Raw genomic sequence first — 23421 nt, forward strand, 5'->3', positions numbered from 1 at the left:
ATACCGTATACTGGTGACAAAGGTAGTGGTAATCGCCCCGGTGTACAAAAAAGTTATGCGAATGCCTTAAGAACTGTCTGGCACTCTGTTTACTTATACTCGCGACCTAACGTAAACGAGGTTGAAACAAAGATGAACATGCCGATTTTAGTTCAAAATACATGTACATGCTGAAGGACAATATAAGTTGTTCACCGCTATTGAAGAACGTTATATTTTATTGATATATTGTAAGATTATTTTAATGCAGCTTGAGGTTTGTGATTTATAGAGATATTTAAACAAGGTTTGCTGATAAGATATTGTGTATGGTAAGGTCTCCTCAAGGTTAGACAGTTTAGAAAATATACAAAACATTTGTAACAATAGTACCCGGACATAATACAAATCGTACAGTCATTTCGCTGATAACATTTTTTATATCGAACATATAAAATAAAACTTCCTGTTTTATACTCAGCTGACATCGAAAAAAAAATTATTTGCTCATTTAATTTGCATGTGTTCCCTCCATTAACATGAGGGAACTTGGCTTACACTGGGTAGTTCTGTATCATCTGGTAAATATAAGCGCAAGAAAGCAGTAACAAAAGAAGTTGACGCATGTTTTAAACATACTTTACCCATTATTATAAAAAGTTGATTTTATTTTTATATGATCTCAGTCAGCAAAGCTTTTCTTTAATTTGATATTAAATGAACTGGATAAGAAATGATTAGTTAAATCAAGGCATGTCCGCGGACAGTACTGTTTAGCCGCAAAGCTCCCAACGAATATAGCCCCGAAGAGGCTATATGTGGCGAAAGCTATATGTGGCGTAACAGATCACGCTCCGTCCATTTTTTTTACAGTACATACATGAATAATATATGTAATGAAAGTTGAAAATGGAGCATGGTTCTGCAAATGTGCTTGTGAAACATACCTTTGACTGTAGACTTCGATCATTATGATTCATAAAAATGCAAAGGTACAAGGCATTTGATAGACTTAATTTGCAATTTTTTAATTAAATTGAAAGGTTCACCAACGCTTCGTCAATGCAAGAAATAACACCACAATTTAAGCTTTATATCTTTCTCATAAGAAAAACTGAAACTTCAGCAACAGAAATGAATTGTTCGTTTGGAGTGAATATGCTTTGTGGTTTTTGAGAAATAGACAACATACTCTAAGAAAAGGAGTAATAACTTTTCAGGGATGAATAACCTGCTCTTATCTTGATAGTAAAGAAGTGCTTTAAAAAGAGAACATTACTGAGCAAGAATGTCTTTCCGGGTTATCTGCTCTTTCGAAGTGCATTCCATTCAAAATTTTATAGTATATGTTGATAGATTGTTTTTTGTTTTGTTTTTTTTGATGTTGTTGTTGTTTTGTTAATATAATTTAACCACACATTCTGAAAATGGTAGCTTAGTTTAAGACAAAAGCATTGATATGCTTTAAAACCGACATTATAAAAGGTAGTAAGGTTTGAAAAAGTATACCAAGTTTGAATTGAGTATCTTTGACATTTGTTTTTAATACAAAATAACAAAAAGGTAAATGTAAATCATGGCCAAAAAATGGCAAAACTTTGAAAAAAAATGTTATGATAATCTGCCCTATTAAAATGGTGTATCATTTTGATAGTGAATATTTATAACAATATTAGATTATAAAGTGAAAAGCTTCTATAGTTTCTGAGAAATGAACCTTAACAAGAAGGTGAACCAACGCCGTCGAGAGAGTCATAAAAATAGCTCCATTTTTTTATTTATCATAATTATAATATTTTTATCTTATTCATTTTAACCGGTTGATGTTTAAGTCGCACCAACACAGTAAAGTCATATGGCGACTTTCCAGCTTTGCTGGTGGAGGAAGACTTCAGGTGCCCTTCTATGCATTATTTCAGGCACGACCCGGTCCCTGAGTAGAACCCCGGACGTTTTGTAAGCTGGACAGCTACCTCACATGAAAGAAACCAATGTTCTGGAGGGATTCGATTTCACAGCGGTGAGAGTCAAGTGGTTGATGTCAATGCCTTTTACCACTCGACCACTCGAATTCAAACAAAAAGATTTTTTCAGCATTGAATACCATACTGTTGTTTTTATAAATGAATTTGAAGATTGAGGATACTACATGTGTAATTTCAAGTGCGATGAGCATTTATAGTAAAACATTTAAAGAAAAAAAAGAAACAAAAAACGATTTACCGAGAAAATAGCCAGCACGACTTAACTTGATTACAAGCCACAGATTGTCTTGTTATTTAGCAATATTTGTAAAGTTGTCTTTGACCTAGCACTTCGTAGAATAGACAACAACATACATGTTCATTATTTCGCACCAGCAGAACTACACCACCGAGTTAAAACAGCAGAATCGAAGAACCCTCGGTTGTGTTTCATAGGAAGTCTGAAATCAGTTTTAAGACCAAAACTGAGACAATTTTGCAATGTCCTTTCTTATGACTCCTACGGTATGGCTACTTCAGTTTCTATATATAGCAATGCTGATGAATATTGACAGATTGCAGGATGAAGCGCGTTAACAGTATTCTAAGGACAATGCGCCTTATGTCTTAGAATACACTTAGGTCTTTCTATGAAAAGGATAAAAAGAATAAGCCAAGTTAGTAGCCACAGCTACGGGAGGTCGAATGTTTAAGAATAAATCGGATATAGAATTACAACGATAAAATGCGAACGCTAAATTTGGCAACTTAGAATTGACTAGTCAGATGTCATCTTAATAGAATTTTAATAGTTATATAATCAATCTTAGCTGTATGCAGGCGTTAAACATATGTGAGTCACAACATATTATGTATTACAACCACTCCAAATATATTGATTATTTAATCTTTGAGTTTTTATGCATATGACAAGAAACCATACCCTAAATGTTGAGATTTATAAATTAGTCATATTTTCACATCTACGCAAATATTTGCTCGGATTAACTTAGCTTAAGCGTTTACAAGTATCCAAACAGATGTTGATTACTCAATCAAAAAGTACGTACATACCATGAAATCTGTTCAATATTTAACGTTGGCGGAATGAAAGTCGGATACGCTTTGTAAACACACAAAAAAATAATATATCTTATATAGTAACTTTTATTAGTTATGTCATACTTTTATTTCTCTTTTCACAATCCGTTGAACACACGTACACATTCCAAAATATATCAATTAAAGATCTCAAATAGTAGTACATAAAACACGCTGTTTTTTTATCAAATACCTTGAAAACTTTTAAAACTGGGCCCTCTGAAAGCCAGAATCTTCTGAAAACCGGAATTTTCAGAAATCCGGACGATTAGAATGTTCTACAAACAATTGACTATATTCATAAAAAAGCAAACAAACAAAACTAGTGTTAAAAAAATCATAAACATGTTTTTTCGGTCTGTTTCATTAAATTTAGAAGCTACTGTCTTTCTCTGCTATCGACCTGAGATAACATAAACAATGAACTGGCAAGTTCAAATGCATGGCAAATTTAATTAATATAAGTGACCTTAATGCAAATATTGTCACAACTTTAAGAATGGCGGCAGTTTCAACAGCATAATTGTATTACAAGCATATTAATAAACGAGTTAATTTCTGTTTAAATATACATACATTTTAATGAAAGACAGTATATTTTATATACATGACAATTATTTTCAATCTTTTACTGGTCCTTTATTTCTAGTTTATAACAAAAATGCAGTAATTAAAATAACACAAAATTACAAACAATAAAGCCCTTCTATCGTTGATAAATACATGTACATGTAATCGTAAAATGACAAAAATACATATATACAAAGTACAACAAAATATGCTGTAATGTTGTCAAAATAATTCCGAATACTAAAACATATCATAATAATAATAAATTCGCTATAGACCAGATTCTATATGAGGTTATTATATAATACTGTGAATGAAAACATTATTTTTGTAATCTTTCAAACGCCTGCAATAATTAAAATTTTCGTGTTTTTATCCATTTTATCACATACCCTCGCCGATTTTGCGTCTCCGTAAAAATGATATTGCACGGCCGTGCATATATTTTGACGTGACGTCATTTGTGTTATAAAGACGCGCTAAATGATGCGTTTAAACTATAGGTGGTCAATGAAAAATGACTCTTTCTCACTTTAAACAGTCTTTATTTTGGGTCTGTGATACATAGAATTTTATATTCATGTAGGTTCATTAATGAATTTAATGAACTCGTTGAAAAAAAAAATTTTGCTCGTATAATATAATTTGATTGAACTCTTTCAATAAATTTAGTATTGCACCAACACTTATTTAATACCCTCTATATATTGTTCCAAAACTATTTTTGAATGATAATTGGTGCTAAATAAGTTGAGCTTTTACTTTAACCCTTACAAGAAAACTTAAATCATTCTATGTATAATCGTCGTACTTTATTTTCATTTCATTTGTTATGCATAAATGTTGATACATTTAACACCTGGGTTTCAAAATATAACATTCATTTTATCAAAACTTATAACTTTTATCTTTTTCTGTTTGGCTAGTGAAACATCAAAAGCGTTAACCAGTTTACAGGCAGGGTATTAGGTGAACTTATTTACATAAGTAGTAACAAGTAATGAAAAATAAAAGCAAGTTTTCTTTTCGGAAGGAGAAAATAACTCTTAACATAAATCTTTAATATATACTCTCATATATATATCTCATCTGTTACAACTGTAAAACGGTGGCACAAAACTTTGACCCATTCATTTTAAAAATTCGACACTAATTATAACAAAAAATACTAATATTTATTTTGTATTTGGTCTTATCAATATGCTACATAACCGAACGCAAGAAATTGACGTCAAAGACATCTCGTTAATGTAAAGTATCAATCAAGAACAAATCAAAAACAAATCAAGAACAGCGTTTATGTAAGTAGTGTAAGTATCTTAGGCTTCATATCAGATAAACATACATCCTGTATGACCTTTCTTTCTTAATATAAGGAGTGTTTATTTAACATAATAGAATGTATTTAGATCTACTTTTACAAACACAAATTTCCTTAAAATAACATTGACAAGATTATTTTCTATCGTGATTGTTATGTACAATTGCCAGTGTATTATGTTTATTTTTTATCCTATTTGAAAAATTTAGAAATAATTTTAACAAAAAGATCGTCTGTTAGGCGTCAACGTCTTGCTGAAGATCTCCCGCCAATTCGTCAGGTGGACGTAATTCTACCTGAAAATTATGGACCTTTCCTTCAGCCTTAAGTTTCTTTTTATACACAGAAAAACAGGCACCAAGTGCAAGCGCCATCTTTCGAGCATTTTGTGTAGAATCGGCAATGAATGCATGACATTCGGTTTTCTTCTTGTTATATCCCAGTTCATTAACAACAATAAAAGTGAACACTCTCCAATATTTCATATCTTGGACACCATATGATATAAAATCTATAGGATGTAGTCCAAAGTTCACCCCTTGGTTGACTTTATTTGACGGGTGTTCTCTGACGTCGATTCCTTTTGACGAGAATACAACGTAACACAGAGGAAGCTCAACTCTGTCCATTGAAACGAGATCATCCTTAACTTTGGAGATGAATTCATCGACTGGTCCGCGTACATGTTCCAATCCATATACACCCTTCGTTTCCATATGTCCAATGTACTTTGCAACAAAATAAATTGGAAGTCTGTCAATCTTAATTCCACGGAATTTCGATAAATTAGTGTCTCTTGAACCTTTTTCTTTTTTCTCAAATTTGGTTAATTGTTTCAATCGATTAAACAGCGATGCCTTTTTACTACTTTTTGTAAGCGGCTTTTTGCCATCGTCTTTACTAGAATGAATTGTGACACTTTTTGCTTTGGCACCTGATTTGCTGTCTTTATTTCCATCGGAATCGTCACCATGGGAACCAGTGTCGTCTGCATCAACAGTTGTCATTTCCGGTATATCCGAATCTGGTTCGAGATTCAAGTCATCAAGATTATTAATAGCATCATCTACAGTCGTATCCGGTTCTATTTTAAAACTAGAATCCTCAGTAATCTGTACTTCACCAGACGCCTGAGAACCAGTAGCAGACGACAAACTTCCGTTTTCTGCGGAATCTGCACCTTGATCAATATCCGACATTTTGTGTAATATTTCCAATCTCGAATGGTTCCTTTCAATTATAATATCTCACTTTTACTTTTTCATTGATCCACATTCCTTTAGCCTACCTATTTTTCATATCTTCAGTAATCCATATAACTTTAACAAATCTATAGTCACTCGTGTATTTCTAACCGTATCCACTATTCTTACATTAGAAGTCACAAATCCCTTTAAAAGGGTATTATGTCGGTTTAGAACAGATTGTTAATGCCTAACAGTTGTGAAATTACAACTGATATCGACCGCTTTTTATGTTCAATATAATCGTTATTGAACAGTAAACAAATACCACTGTTGACTTGAGTCACCAAAGAATGTAAAATTATGAATGAACCAACCTATATATGTACACTCTATCGGATGGTTAGATAAGTATAATGCACTAGTATGTATGCGTTACATATTTAGTCATCCCCGGGGGTGCGTCCGTAATGAACCGAATAGTATTGTCGCGAGATAAGCAGCATGATTGTTGTCTATATAAGCGGCCTGGTTATAATAATCCTGTCTCAACCTAAAATGAGAAATATATTTACATTAAATACAACTATGACAAAATTCAGCTTAAACGAAATTCATAAGGTTTAAATGAGTGACATATTTTCATAACTATAAAATTGTAAAAGGTAACGCATGAGTTAATTACAGGTTTCATACAGCCAGAAATTTAATACCTTTAAGGTGATGGATTAATATACCTCTGTTTTTACATCATTGCCTATTCCTGGTATGATAATATTGAATCTCATCAATTACACGTGATAAACTCACTTAAGCAGTTGTCAAGGTGACACACTCGCACGTGCAAGAATTTAGCTTCGCTTATTCGTATAAATCTTGTAAAGATTCAAATATTTTTTTTGTTCATACATTTGAAAGACAACACATCTCACGTCTACTTGAAATGTTATCAATTCATGTGTTTATTTCCGTTTGAATTCTTTGAAAGATTTAACCATTTAAAAAGAATGACGGTTAATACATAAAGCTTCTTTTAAACTTAAAAGATGTACGTATTATTTTTCTGATTGGACATTGATAATACTGTTAAAGCCCTGCCAATCTTTAAAGACAATGTCATTTGATAAAACCATTCATTATATACTTATACATGAAATATTGAGAAATATTGATGGAATAAAATGCATATTTTCATTTTCCGTATTTTCATTGTAAAAATTTATTTTTCACTGCAATGAAACATATTTCCGTATTTTCACTGGTGTCTTGCCGAACTACTTCTTTCTAAATTTTTCCAGTTCACAAAATTTAAGGGAAAGTCTTTCAAATTGTAATGTCAAAAAAAATGTATATAACAAACAGAAAACTCAAGTTTTTTTCTATAAATACATCTTGTGGTATGAAAATTATGATATTTCACTCGTGACTACCGCCACTCATAAAATAATTATTTTCATACCACTCGATAAAAATAAGTCGTGTATTTAAAAAAAACTTGAATATCTTCTATATACGTAGTCGTGTCACGTCTTTAAATCTAAACATTTAACAATTACATAATCAATTACAATTACCATGTACAAACGATTACAAAGACAATTTTTAGCTCCCATAAAAATGATTAATTACTTTGTGGTTTAACATTAAAGAGAGTAAGGTATGAGATGGGCATAATGTAAACATGTTGATGTTACCTTTATTTGTATTTATCATACTTTACATAATTTAAATGTCAACTTTGAAATTACCATATTTAAAAGTGTGTTGTACGTTATATATAACCGTACTTTTGAGAGATATCTGAAAATAATATAAATGGCGGTGTATTCAGAACTTTATCTTTACTTTTATCACTTCCTTCTTAAGAAATAAGGCTAGTAAATGTCAGAAAAAATAGATTTCATTGTGCAAGGAAGGAGATAAAAGATAAAATGTTCCCGACAGTTTAACCAATAGCGAAGTTCTATGATCTTAATATTAAGGACATACTTAGTCTTATCTAAAAGGATGTAATGTTATCTTTTCGTATAACATTTGTACATTTCACCAATGATGTTGACCGTAATCTATTTATTTTTGTTTGCCTCATAATCTACTATTTTCCGGCCTTCTAAGTATACCCGATCTCTACAGGACGTGTTAGACCCGGTCCTATTAGTACTTCGTGTATTTTCGGCCAACTTCGTCATTTTCCGTATGTTAAAGTGACGTAATAAGCGCTGGTTAGCTTCAATAGTACATTAAAATTTCATTTGAACTATTATATAGCAAATAATAAGACATGTTAACCAATAAATATTTATTCCCTAATAAAAATATAAATATTAAGTATATGTCACGCCGCGCTATTTTAGGAAAAGTTCATGCGTTCATGAACAGGCAAACACACGCTTATATTATTTAATTTCAGGATTTCGTGCACACTAAAAAGAAATATTTCTATGACAACTAAAACTTTTAAGATAAATTATCCGCTCAGTGTAGGATAAAAAATGTGACAATGATCATTGTGTTTTGTTCATTAGAAACTTGTAATTAATACGGGTATCATTGGCTTTAAGTTTCGGTGTATGACTATGGTTGAATAGCCAGTTGTTGGCAGTTATAACATAAATAATGTAGGGAAACTGTTTGTACCCGTGCTTTAATCTATCTTGTAACCCAATACAGCAGATTTAATTTCATATACACCTGTCCCGAACAAAGACGATAGTTAGCCGATTTTTCTTAAACAAAATCAGAAAACTATGATACACTTTTCCTACTGGTGGGACCAGATTCCTCACATGCGACCAGTGCAGACCATGGAAGATCGGACGTGACGGATTGCTCTGCACTGTTCAGTCAATAAAGAATTAGAATTTTCCCTACCAACCTTGAATGGTTTTGTTAATATGAAAATGTACAAGGTCATACAAAATATACATATAAGGTGGTGTGCGTAAAATACATAATTATGATTGACGTAAAATATCCTTAAATTCCATTAACGTAGATAGGCCAAACTTACAGTTCGAACACGCAAGAAGGTTAAACTCTTATTGAATCCGAATATAATATTTCCATATTTTAGAAACGAAAATGTTTTATAGATATCAGTAATTTAATGGTATATTATATTCAAATAAGATTGTGAATCTTTAACCTCGAGCAATTTTAAATTAGTAATTCAAATACAAAAATTGGAAATGAGGTTAAGTAAATGATTAACTCTTTTACAGTTAATGCATGCGTTTCATTTAATATTAACAGTACAAAAATCTTCTTACCTTTGATTAGTATATCAGAAAATTGCCTGACATAGTTAAATTACCAGTTCTGTCAAAACTTTGTAATAAACCGCGATATTTAATCCAAAAATTGGCCTTAAACTTGTAAATACCGGAATATAAACACAGGTTGTATTGTTAGACCCAGCGGTATTTTCACCTGATGAAAATCTTTTGAAGTGTAAAACTTACCTTTGTTGAATGTCGATCCGATGGCGGAACGACATAAAAGTTATCGACCAGTCTAATCGAGTCAGCGAGGTTTAACGATACGGAACAACGACGAGACGAAGACGGACGGAAAGAGCCGAGGCTTGCGACATGGAGTGATCGGGACAAACAACGACGAGCCGAAGACTGACGGAAAGGGCCGAGGCTTGGGACTGGCTAAGCGCCGCCTTATCTTCAGCTCATGTCCCAGGTTTGATTTTTTTTATCAAAATAAAGTGCAATTAATAAATATTAAAAATATTTTTGTCGTCTTCTTTTCATATAAGTTAAATTCAAATTTCTTAAAATGACAAGTGACTAATTAAGGATGACATGTCTAATAAAACTGTCATAATGATTTTATAAGGAACAAACTTTCAATTAGATCGGTCTTAAGAGAGTTATTTATTAAGTTTTGTGAAACTGACATTGAAGGAAGTCCTAACAGTTTTTACTTAATTAAGTTAGAAATGGAATGTCACAAATTCATGTGAAATTTTAAGTTTTCATATTATATTTATCCAGACATTGAGGATTTTTTTATTTCTTTTAAACAGTCGGTCGTCTGCAATTGAATTCATGTGGGTGTAGTCCATATTTAATGATGTTCCATCCGGCCCATTAAGGCACAAAAAGCAGTTTTCGCTGTAGATGATGGACTCGGACAATGTCACCAGTCATGTTTGAAGCACACAGTGGTGTTGATTTTCCTCCGCTCCGTGCAATATACTTTGAGCTCAAAATAGGTCACTGTACTTCGAGATCCGGTGTGAAAACTATCAACACTAACTACAGTACAAATTTGATTTACTTGGACAACCCAACACTCATGACAACAACAACATATTGAATATTTTAAAGTTGTACCTTGATCTGTTCATGACAATAACTTATAAGAACACTTACAAAATTTGTAATAACCCACGCATAATCCAGCTCTGGATATTTAGACAATATAGACACATGATCGGCCTTAAAAGTGCTGCGGTCATGGACGGACCAGCCGCACCGCCGACGATAGCCTTGTACTGTAATATGCCAGACAAAGTTCAAAACATATGTATAGTAAATTTAACCAATTATCCTGTCTTTGTAATTAAGCAGATAAAACATCTCTTGTTAGTGGTTACAGCTGATAACCGTATGATGATACCCAGTGAATGGGTGTCGCCAAAAAAAATATAGCCAAAAAATTCACAATACAAGGGAATTAACACGAGTTTTTAGGTTGAATTTAATGATGTGAGAGTTATCATTCTTTATCATCCTGACTGCCATTGAGAATAATTTCCAAGTGCCGAGAGGAGTTAAAACACTTCTTTTAAGATTTTGAAGGAAAAGAACTTTGGTTATTTTACGCTCTATATCTTAATATCATCTAGAAGTTTAAATTTGTATTCCTTTTATACAATTATGATGCTTTACTTTGCTTAATGTTATTTCTTTTCAATGACTATTTTATATAATATGTATATCTTCGAACATTCGGAAGCAATAAAGATGTATATATATATATATTACAAGGAAAGTTATATTGATATAGCAACATTACATATTGAGGAATTGTTTTCAAATCAGGCGGATCTTTTGCAGCGCTGGACAAGCGATGAAAGCTACATTTAAAATGAACAAATACCTATATAAACTTGTTAATATTTCTACTTTACATAGATTTGATCTTTTTTATAAACTAGTTAGTCCTATACTTAATTATAGCAGCGAAGTCTGGGGTTTTATACATGGTAATGCAATTGAAAGTGTACACATGCAATTTTGTAAACGCACGTTAGGTATAAAAAACAACTCGGAATGATTTTATTATTCGGTGAACTTGATATATATATATTTCAAAACGATGCGCTATTATAACATTTTTAGATACTTGGTTAAAAAATTACATACAATTAAAATAATATTATGAATATAACCCAAACAAAACAAAAAAGTGTTCATTAGTGAAAAGTCTTTTAAGTATACATGTATTATGTTTTTATGATGCAAAGTGTTGGTAATACATGTACAGACTTACTTTTATATCACGTGAAAGACCAATTTCTACGAAACTGATCTATTAGAGTAGATAATTCAAGCAGAACTCTGAATTCTTTATTAAGTATCAGCCATATCTAATTATTATCAATGTTGAACGGTTTTGTAAGGTATCTTCTCATAGAAGGCACATAGAATCAGGTAGATGAAATAAAAACGAATAATACACATTTAAAAAATAGAAAATGTTTTTCTTGTAACGCCTCGGAAGACGAATAACATTTGAGCCGCGTCACGACAAAATCAACATAGTGCGTTTGCGACCAGCATGGATCCAGACCAGCCTGTGCATCCGCGCAGTCTGATCAGGATCCATGCTGTTCGTTTACCAACTCTATTACAAGTAGAGAAACTGATAGCGAGCAGCATGGATCCTGATCAGACTGCATCGATGCGCAGGCTGGTCTGGATCCATGCTGGTCGCAAACCCATTATGTTGGTTTTGTCGTGACGCGGCTCATATCATATTAAACTGTAATGAGGAAACGTCTGATACCGGCATATTAGTGGAGACGTCCAAATGTGCCAAAATTTATAGAATTATTACATTCTGAAAATGTATGTTAGGAAAAATTTGTAAACAGTGCTTTTGTACTAAGAAAAGAAAGATTATATACCAATAATTTGTAGATATTATTGTTAATTATTGTTAAGTTGCATTATGCTTTTGTGTCAATTTTGAATTAGAATAACTTTTTTTCTTCCTTTCTTTTTTAAATTAAGGTCATACACCAATATGATTTATTAAATATTACTGATAAGTTCCAGAAGGTTACATGTACATCAATTTTGTTTCACAAGTAAAGTCTCTATATATAGCATTGTTTTCAATAACTGAACACTTTAGATCAGCGAATAAGTATGTAAATGTGTAGCTAAAATGTTTATGATAACGATTATGCGTCTTCTTTAAATTGAACAACTTTGTAGCTTAATTTATCTAGTAATTGTGATGTTGTTCATGTGTTTTGTTTCGGCAAGAGCAACATACACGTACACGAATATGTATAGATGTAAATTTATATTACATAATATACATGTGCATAGATCATCATGTATTTTGTCAAATTCATTCAATAAAATGTATAAGGTTTACATCTCCGTTAGTTTTGATAGACAGTGCATATTTATTTAGCATTATGTTTAAAGTTGAATGCCTTTTGTTTTGATAGTTATTTTAAATTATATACAATGCTTTGTATACCTTCTCCACTTGTAAATGTTATTGCATATGTATGCTTTACACTGTCTTGCCATTTATCATGCGTCTGTTTATCCTTGTGGACGATTTGGTCTAATGGAATATTGAAAATAAACTTATCAAACTTTTGTATTTATAAATTGTGGGTTCATATGTGTGTTAACGTTTGTTGTTATTTTTAGCTTTTGTTGCCAGTATAATGTTAGAACAGTGCATTATGACCAGGTTCTATTCTGTTGGTAGCTAATTTCTTTATTTTGACATAGAAATCTGAACTATTTGAAATTCAAGGAAAGGACACTCCATTACCCATAATCAGTAGGCTAGATGTGAAGGGTCGCCTCTGTTTGCGCAACTCTCACCCTCTTTACTTTTATAAATAACTGGTAAAACAAGTGATCCCACGGAAGCCTTAAAATAGCAAAATTACATGGAAATTGTAGACTCCGTTTGATTGAGTCCGTACATGAAGGATAATGGAAAAGTGCAACATCCCCACGCCCCTTAGCACCGGCTTGAGCGGTACTCAATTCTTAACACTATTTGAGTACTCCCCGTACTATCGAGTACCACGTGCCTCCCCTCTAGTTCCCAGCCAGCTGTCTGCAGATTTCACTAATGACTAAGATTTATGTGCTAAAATTACAAATGTTTCAGTTCAGTTAGTTTGTTGCTGGTTTACCTCATGTACTACGAAATGTGTAAGCCACAGGTGCTCGTCCAGTCTTGGTGCCCATATAAAAAAATGAAGTTTAAAAAAAAAATGAAAAAAAAAAAATTTGAAAAAAAAAAAAAAAAAAAAAAAAAACATCAAAAAATCATCAAAATGACTATTTTGGGTTGAGTGTAAGAAAAAAATATTGAAAAAATTTTTTTTTCTACGAAAAGGTCACCTAGTCGCCGTAACGCTACAGCACGCTGTGGAACAACCACAATGTCGAGTTCTGTAACAATAAAACATATTTTGCTACTCTTTACACATTGCGCATTTAGAAAATTGTTAACATTCTTCATTAACCTTACATACAATCTTAAATAACTTACATTTTAACTCGGACACTCCAATATGTTAAAATTTTGCATTGTCGGCCATTTTGTCGAAATCGAAAGTACAAAACATACACCGTACTGTTTCGCTGTTCTGCAGGTCCCCTACGACTACGTTCGCTGAACAATAGACAACAGTAACCAATAAATTGATGGTTACTGTTGTCTACTGTTCCTCGCACGTAGTCGTAGGAAACCATACGATGTATGTTTTGTACTTTCGTTTTTGACAAAATGGCCGACCATCAACGGAATCTTGCAAGATTTTAACAATTTGGAGTGTCCGAGTTCAAATGTAAGTTATTTAAGATTGTATGTAAGGTAGATGAAGAATGTTAGCAATTTTCTAAATGCGCAATGTGTAAAGAGTAGCAAAATACAGAACTCGCAATTGTGGTTGTTCCACAGCTTGTCCTAGTAAAGCTCCGTAGCGTTACGGAGACTAGGTGACCTTTTCGTAGTAATGGTATATAGGAAAAAAAAATTCAATTTTTTTTTCTTACACTCAACCCAAAATAGTTATTTTGATGTTTTTTTTGTTTTAGTTGTTGTTGTTTTTTTTTTTTCAAATTTTTTTAAACTTCATTTTTTTTATATGGGCACCAAGACTGGACGAGCACCTGTGTTTAAGCCGCATCATATTATTGAATGATTGAGCAGGCATGATGCAGTGGACATCTTTAATACCATTTTTTATTTACTGTATAAATGGATATTTTACAATTATCTCAGGTACGTACATTTTTATTACATAAGTTATTATAATTTCTGAATCATTTAAAAGCACATTTGTTCATGCTCATCTGATAGAAATCTAGATGTAGATTAAAAGAGTAACAGAACAGCAATTTTTGAAATGTGTAGTAAATTGCAGCGTTTACTGATTAAATGAACGGTTTAAATTAGATAAAAAATATGTGGGTTTTTTTTTAAACATCTATGCTTTAATATATTGTAAAGTAAATGGTATATATGCAGGGCATATCGATTATCTAGGTCGAGTAACCGGATATACACAAGTCGAAACTTTATACAAGTAAATGCTCTGATTAGCAGCCGCCTATATTTTTTATCTTATCTTTATAAAATTTATGCTGAACATTGAAAAATCATCAATGGCGCATTTAAACCTCAAAACTGAAACAAAACATAACTATATGCACCTTATTGACAACTTTTTTTATTATACTATGTAATTTTTACCTTCATGTGACCTTGATACATATTTCATGTATGGCTCACTATACACGCCAAAATTCCTATGGTGGCTAATATACGCCATTTCGTGTCTTCGCTCTGCACGAAGACATCAGCCACGATACAATTCCGGCTCGTTATTGAATTTGTATACACTGATTATAAATCTCAGTGAATGTTTAACTTCTATTTCACGTTATATCATACATTATGTTTTGAATATCTGATTACCCAAAATAGGTTTATATATAAAATGACATTAACAAAACACTGTAATGAGTAGTTGGGCAGAAGTGCTCACCAATAGGTTATCTCCGAAATACATAGAATGTAAGAATGAATGACAGTTAGTTGCAGTTGTATCACATGGGTTTTGCACTGAATAATTGGGCATACAATATGCCTGTCCTATCTGTAGAATTCCACAATTAAAACAAAATGGTATAATTATGCCTCATGTTTATTCATGGAATCCATTATTTTGATTTGAACATTTCACTTTTTAAAATAATCTATATTACACATTACAAATTTATATGACTCAACATCTCAACTTTGAACATATTTTTGACGCTGTCCAGAAATGCATTGTCGCCACCAAACAGCTCACGACGTATTATTATTTTTATTATATAATAAATAAGAATATAAATATAATAATAAGAATGTTCGTTTCGGATGATTTATTTTCTATTACATATATGTTATGATCGATTGATAAAATGTTGAGGTAAAGAAAATCATTAAAGCAAAAGATGTTATCTACCATGCCCACAAGTTGCAATTGAATTGTGGATATGAATTGCGCAATATAACATTGCAATGCAGTTTATTTTTTTCAGTGACCACATCCTTCTTCCGTATCCGTTATGCACCTGTCACTTGTACCCAACAATTAACCTTTTATAGTTTGAGCTAGACTAGAAAAGTCCTCACCTTGTTGACAGTCAATGTTTACCAAAAATTTAGATGCTTTCACAGTAGGAGTCAATAAGCATTGGTGTCTGATTTATTTTAATATTTTCAATCCAACTGCCCATTTTGTTATATAAATCAGGACAACTGACCACATGGCATTACCAAATATATATGTATATATTTGTAATTGTTATGATGGTGTGTTCGAAACCTTAATACTGCCAACAAGGTTATGAAGACCGCACCACCGCACTTTTTAAAAAAATGAAATTACGTTATATATGCTTGCCGGTTTTGTACAAGAGGTAGATTATGCTTTGAACAACATATCTAGCGTGGATTGCACGTGCAAGATAGAGAGTCAGAACGTACGCATACGGTTTACAATGACTTTGAAATTTAACTTTAGATGACAAAAATTAAATATTTATGTGTGTTTCTATTAACAGGGTTTCAATTGCAATATGAAGAATGTGAGGTTGGAACGTCTCTGATATCGGATAGCAATGTGACGTACCCGGTATATGATTACAATCCAGAGAGGCCCGACATAGTTCATCTTGAAGATCCAGCCGGTTATATATTATATTATTATTATTATTGTTATTATTATTGTTATTACATGTGTTATACTGTGACCTCTTAGTTCACGTTACTTAACGCTTTGAAACCAAAAAGAAAACAACAAATAAAACAGTGGTACAAAATTGTCATAAACTATAACATATAGGTATTTTCTGCTGTACTAAACAAGGAAACAACAATATATTCAGTCAAAGTCAATTTTAATGGACCAAAAGTAGACCATATGTCGGCCATTTTGAAAACAGTATGTCATCATTTAAATCGCGGTAATGGTGTTACATTTCAGTTTTTTCATGGTTCGGTTAAACTTTCTACATATTACTTTGCTTGATTTTATAAATTAAAATTATCCTTACTTTGTAACTCAAAATTTATTTTTTCAACAAATAAGATCATTTATAAAATGATAATTGTTTCAGACCTACACACACATTTAATGGACTATTGTTGATTTTTGCAGAAATTTGTAAAATGTTGTTCTGTTTTACATAAACATCTAGAGATTTAAAATATTTTTCACAAAAACTTTGTTGTATATGTGTATGAATAAAAAATGTCAATTCTGACCAATTTTCACACTGGTCATATGAACATATGCCATTACCGTGAAATAAGTGATGACGCGGAATTCGTGATGTTGAGTATATTATATGCAAACTGTGTTTTGAATTATTTTCATAATGGGTTAAAAGGAGGGACCGTTACATGTTTTTGTCTTTGCAAATAAAGTGTCTGTTTGCCTTCAACATTACTATAATCACTTACGTTTCACTAATGGCCAAACGCAAAACATGGTCTATCTGTATGGCCTAACGAATGCCGTTTCCGTGCACAAAAATTAATTTTATATTATCAAATTATATTACATTATAATTGTTCTGCAAACGCTATTTTGTTTTTATTGTCATATAAAATAGCTACATTTGAAATATTTTACCGATTATGCATAATTGTTTATTTAAGTATGACGAGTTTTGATTGACATGTATAATGTAACTATCTATCAGGGGTGTGGAGAGCGTTTTTCCAATCCACTAATCAGTTTCTTGTCGTCGACTTCCGGTCCTTGCATATCGTGACTCAATTTAAAACATGGGGTAGGCTCGGAGAAAATGAATATGTGAAGCAATACGCCATAGAATATTCTACAGACAATAAAGATTGGATGGAATACACAAACGAATTTGGCTTCCCTGAAGTAAGTTGTTGTTCTCCAAACTTTTCTATTTGTAACCGTATTGTGTGGTAAAACGTATTCCTGGAAACAAGACATTCAAATTATTCATATGAAAAATACAGAATAAAAAAGGATTATTTCATCTTATAATTGACAGCATTGCGGTGGTTTTAGATTTTTAATAATTAAAAAATACGTTATTTTAAAAAGAAATTATACAGGTACAATTGTGGAGTGAGTAGTAAACTGGTTAGCTTCTTTTTTATATCTTAGGTTTTCAAAGGGAATAAGGACAGTGAAAACGTTGCTGAAAACACATTACAGTATCCTATTATTGCACGTTATATAAAGTTCAAGGTTGTCACATTCAGAAGAGCTATATCAATGAAAGTGGATGTGATGGGATGCCCGTATGGTAAGTAAAACATGACACATGTCAAGATAGGATACGTAAGGCGGTATGGTTAGTATTACTCGGAAAGTCTGAGGGGGGCCGAAGGCCCCGTGAGGGCTGTAGCGCTCTTAGATAACATGTATGACGTGTATCAATTCAAATGAAATCAAATTAAAAGTAAATGAAAATTTCAAAAAAATATATATCCTATACCTAATGAGGTGTGAAAAAATCCTTAGTTAACTGGGCGCCGCCATATTGAAATCCTTTTGAGCTAAATATAGATATCAAAGCGCTTTAAATAACTCTAAATAATTTAGACTATTACTAGCGTCTGCTAAATAACACTTCCGGTGAGAGAATTATGTGCAAAATCAGAAAGTAAACATGCATTTCATTGATTAGAACGATAGTAACGATTATAAATATAGAAAGTTACTTTAACATATCCTTTTTGATAAATTAGCACATTAAATATAACATTAAAACAACAACTGTGATTAGAGATTACCAAAAAATGGTGGACGGGTTTTCCAAACGCCGACGCATGCGCAGTGGTCCCCCTTTACATTCGGAGATTTTCGGAATATTCCGAGCGCTCCGACGATAGGTTGAACATCACCAATTTATTTGTTTTGTTTACGGTACAAAATACCTGAAAAAAATATTTGGTTTACATCTACACTAAACATGTCATGCTCAAATCATAATTCGTAAGAGCTTTCCGCGCCATAGGTAGCACCTAATTTCATATTAGATATATACTAAACAGATATTTCATTCAAATAAACTATTTATGAATTATATTTTAAAGTTTTCAACATCAACCTTTATTTACGCTAATATTGTCTAGAAAACAACATATGATAAATATATAAATACAACTGGGCTGATTTATTATTCAGTACCATTTCCTACATAAACTGTGTACACATTGTCACACCTATCTGTTCGGACTCATCGGTCATTCGCACTGTACCTTTGCCCTGGCATGTATGTAGCTACTAGTACTGGTAAACTGCTTGATATAGCTTGCCCAGGAACAATATTAATGCGGTGGCTGATCTGTATTCAATGGCTTACTGCCGTGATCCGGATGGTAAACTACCAACGAACTCACTCATTACTTTTCTTTGCAGAACCAGATTCTATACAAATAGCAAATGGCGGCCATATTGTGTATCACGTGGACAGCCCACAATTCAACACCACTGACGTCATAACGCTTCGCTTCCGTACTACACATGAAAATGGCGTTCTTTTTTACGGAAGTAGAGATAGTGAATTCAATGACGTTATACTCCTAGAATTGAGACATGGGGAGCTCCATTTTAAAATAGAATTGAGTATGTACGCGGGTTTCTTTTGTCTTAAATTACAAAATCCTTTAATGGTATATTAATTTATGTAGATCCTGTGTAAATTTTAATCTTAGAATCTTTCAGGTCCACTGAGTAAAATAGAGTAAAACATAATCCCTAAAGAAAGCCGAACACGACAAGATTAAAAATGTTGCAGACTCGGTTTGATTGAGCCTGTCCATGGACGGTACTGGAAAGTGCAAGTTACTGTCCAAGCCCCCCTAGCACCGGCTTAAGCAGAATTCAACATTTAAACACGAAAAATGGTGAATTTTGAATTTAGAAACATCCGCAGATGTTTTAAAAGCTCCTATCGTATGAAGCGAAAACAGTTTGAGCCGTGTCACGACAAAACCAACATAATGGGTTTGCGACCAGCATGGATCCAGACCAGCCTGCGCATCCACGCAGTCTGATCAGGATCCATGCTGTTCGCTTGCCAACCCTTTTACAAGTCGAGAAACTGATAGCGAACAGCGTGGATCCTGATCAGACTGCGCGGATGCGCAGGCTGGTCTGGATCCATGCTGGTCACAAACCCATTATGTTGGTTTTGTCGTGACACGGCTCATTTTGAAAAAAATGTAGATCTATTTAAAATATGTCATTGTCTTGAGATCAGTATGGACATTAGAACTTATTATAAATAAACAGATACAAAAAAAAAATGTTTAAGGTTCACTTGGTCGACACAATGAGCTCCGTTCATAATTTTGAACTTTTAAGGTACATCAATTTAGTCACCATTCTAGTCGAGTAGGTCTGTAAGAGTCGTAGCAAGTCCAGCTTGGTGTATAGGCTGATGTTTATAAACATCTTGAAGAAGTGACACAGACTGCCATGCATATTCTTTTATATACTTTCACGTTCCCATGACATATACATCTCGAGACATAAATAACAGTGTGTATACCTGTCTCATGTATACTTGAAAACGTATAGAAAATTGGATAATTAACCTAATTTTGGTCTATTTTTTTTTAATTCTTCTTAAATATTTTTAGCATTTGGATATGATAAATTTGTTAGTTGTTGTTGTTGTTGTTTTTGTTGTTGACCAATGGACTACATGTTCTTTCTCTTTGTTATTGAAGTTATGTGTTTTATTTGTACCAAGTTTTATTTCAAGTGTCCCCAGCGTCACCGTCAGGTATAACCGATGTCAGCGGAGGAAGATTTCTCAACGACGGAATATGGCATGACGTCATATTTACACGTAACGGATCTAGGGCAAAACTCATAGTAGATCGAAGAGAGATAGAATTTATGATAAAACGCCGTTTCATCAGATTTAAGCCAAGTGGAAAGGTTTGAGTTTATTTAAATAAATACATGACTTGATTTGCAGTTACAAACTTTTTTCTATTAAATGACCAAATAATATATGAAGGAACTTAGCAATGTAATTTGTCCTAGATTTGTTTGAAATTGATTGAAATTAAAATAAAGGGGAAATAATAAGCCGTTGTAAAGATGCTTAGGAAACGGAAATATTTGAGCCGCGTCACGACAAAACCAACATAATGGGTTTGCGACCAGCATGGCTCCAGACCAGCCTGCGCAAACGCGTAGTCTGATCAGGATCCATGCTGTTCGCTATCAGTTTCTCTACTTGTAATAGGTTTTGTAAGCTAACAGCATGGATCCTGATCAGACTGCGCGGATGCGCAGGCTGGTCTGGATCCATGCTGGTCGCAAAGCCATTATCAAAGCTCAAATATTTGATGGTGTGACTAGATTCTCTTCCCGGCGTGTTCGTATTGCATTGATCTCCTGTAAACATGTGTGTAACAGTATACACAGAAATATGTCTAAATTTTTACGATAGTAAATCACATCTAGCCTCTGATGAAATTTTATAATTTCATTTTTATAAATTCGTTGAACACAATCAATTGATGATACTGATGTATTTATTAAATTTATTTCTTTTATTCCATTTACTTTTTACAGATCTTTATCGGCGGGGTTGACAATCCTTACAGGAAAGGTCTATCTATAAACAGTGAGAACTTTAACGGCTGTATAGATAGATTCAGATATAATGGCATCAACATAATAAGAAACGCCAAGGAAAAAATACCAGGATATTCACCTTCTGGACAAATTGCTTTCACATGTTATGTAAGTTTTCTTACTACATGTACCTTCGTTTTTACTTTCTTTATTTTTGGCCGTATTCTGGTATTTTACAATAATACATTTCCATGTTACGGAAAATTGTAATTAAAATTATTTTTTCTTTTCTGAGATTATTATTAAGAATTTAATTTACATGTACAAATGTATATACATATATACTTTCATAGGTATTTTAGTTGAGCGAGATATTGCAGTTGTTTCAATCTTGCAGTTATATAGGTAAAGTTGTATACACTGTATTTATGTATCAAGGAGAAAATTGACCAGCACTATGTACAAAGCAACTTCTTTGGAATATCTTATTCTGTCGCTTCGGCTTGGAATGTTACTCTCGACCTCTCTCATCCGGCGGAAATCCTCAAGATTTGCTGACCGGCTCGGAATAGAACGCACGACCTTTTTGCCTGGCTAGAATAAGAATGGGCGATCTTCTGCTCTTCTAGGAATAGAACGGAGGAGAAGCTAGGAGAAGAACACTTTTGCTCTTGGCAGTCTCCGAATAGAAAGCACGACAATTAGCATGCATGGCTAAGAATGCGCAACCTTTCGCTCGTCTAAGATCCATTGCTTTGTTACGAATTGTACACGCGACCTCTCGATCGGCCTGAGAAAGAAAGCGCGGCCTCTCCCTTGTTTGAAATTAGAAAACATGACCTCTCGATAACGGAGCGCAACCATTGATACCTATTGTAGATCAATAATTCTTTGTATTTTCCAGCTGGAAGCGGAAGAGTGTTTTACCTTCACGACAAATAGTTCCTACCTTTTGTATGAGGTAGAAGCGGAAGCAGACATACGTGTAGGTTTTGAATTTAAAACAAACCATAAAAATGCCAACATCTTCCGGTTACACGAAGGTGACGATTGGGTAGTCCAGGTAAAGTGTTAATAAATCTTATACATGTATAAATAATTTTTGATTAATTGTGCGTATATTTTAGATACATTGTATATTCTATTTTCACGTAAATAAAACAGTTAGATACGTATACTCATATATATTTAAATTTATTTGAGGATGGTTTATATGTCGTGACGTTTATTTTATACGAATACCTTACACTAGAAAATAGCGAAAAATGTCAAAACAAATACCGGAAGTAAGAATTTTTTTTCAAAACAAACTGTGTGATTCATACAGTTTAACAAAAATACGAACGATGATATAATACATGTAGTATATTTAATAAACAGTGGAATATATCATGTTGTGTAATAAATAAACAACAAGATAACATCACATTGTACCTGTACAGTAGTTATTATTATCATGAAATAATCAGAAAGTTTGCTCAGATTAATTTGATTGGCACTTTTAGGGGTCACTAGAGCTAAAAAGAAAAAAAAAACTTTAGACATCTTCTTCTTCAGAACTAATTGATGGATGATCATCAAACTTTGTCTGTAGCATTCTTGGGTAGTCTTTTATCAAGTTTGCTCATATAATTTTGATTAGCTCCTTTTAGGGGCTGCTAAAGCTAAAAATGGAAATACCTTTAAACGTTTATTTCTAGAGAATAATTGATGGATGATTGTAGCATTCTTGGGTAGTATTTTATCAAATTCGCTCATATTGATTTGATTGGCCCCTTTTAGGGACCGCTAAAGCTAAAAATAGAAAAAAACCTTTAAACATGTTTTACAACAGAACTAAGTGATGGATGATCACTAAACTTTGTCTGTAGCATTCTTGGATAGTTATCGTCAGAATAATAATCAGAAAGTTTCTGCGTACTATTCAGTGGTAATTAC

General features: G+C 32.8%; 2 protein-coding genes across 3 annotated transcripts in view; one reads left to right on the forward strand and one right to left on the reverse strand.

The window, feature by feature from the left end:
- Positions 1-3092: 3092 nt before the first annotated feature.
- On the reverse strand, positions 3093-9670 carry LOC132750358 (uncharacterized). 2 transcript variants are annotated; one of them, XM_060740324.1, is made up of 2 exons: positions 9581-9670; positions 3093-6672 (listed from the first exon to the last, which is right to left on the reverse strand). In XM_060740324.1, the coding sequence occupies exon 2, from the start codon at positions 6132-6134 to the stop codon at positions 5172-5174; it is 963 nt and encodes a 320-aa protein (XP_060596307.1). In that variant the 5' UTR covers positions 6135-6672; positions 9581-9670; the 3' UTR covers positions 3093-5171. The 2 variants fall into 2 exon arrangements, with proteins under 2 accessions (XP_060596307.1, XP_060596306.1); XM_060740323.1 differs by lacking the exon at positions 9581-9670 and adding an exon at positions 9389-9572.
- Positions 9671-14518: 4848 nt separating this feature from the next.
- The window catches only part of LOC132750359 (neurexin-4-like), a 36813-nt gene continuing 27910 nt past the window's right edge, over positions 14519-23421 (forward strand). Inside the window, exons 1-8 of the mRNA XM_060740325.1 lie at positions 14519-14627; positions 16460-16585; positions 17603-17793; positions 18046-18187; positions 19306-19512; positions 20657-20835; positions 21481-21651; positions 22388-22546. Coding sequence (XP_060596308.1) covers positions 14558-14627; positions 16460-16585; positions 17603-17793; positions 18046-18187; positions 19306-19512; positions 20657-20835; positions 21481-21651; positions 22388-22546 — 1245 coding nt within the window. The 5' untranslated portion in view covers positions 14519-14557. The remainder of the gene's footprint in view (positions 14628-16459; positions 16586-17602; positions 17794-18045; positions 18188-19305; positions 19513-20656; positions 20836-21480; positions 21652-22387; positions 22547-23421) is intronic.

The sequence above is a fragment of the Ruditapes philippinarum genome, unplaced genomic scaffold, assembly GCF_026571515.1.
Source record: "Ruditapes philippinarum isolate M1 unplaced genomic scaffold, ASM2657151v2 ctg3207_1_1_1_1, whole genome shotgun sequence".
Lineage (NCBI taxonomy): Eukaryota > Metazoa > Mollusca > Bivalvia > Venerida > Veneridae > Ruditapes > Ruditapes philippinarum.

Bases quoted from the DNA above. Each gene is read 5' to 3' on its own strand.
- LOC132750358 (XM_060740324.1), bottom strand. From the start codon at position 6,134: ATGTCGGATATTGATCAAGGTGCAGATTCCGCAGAAAACGGAAGTTTG.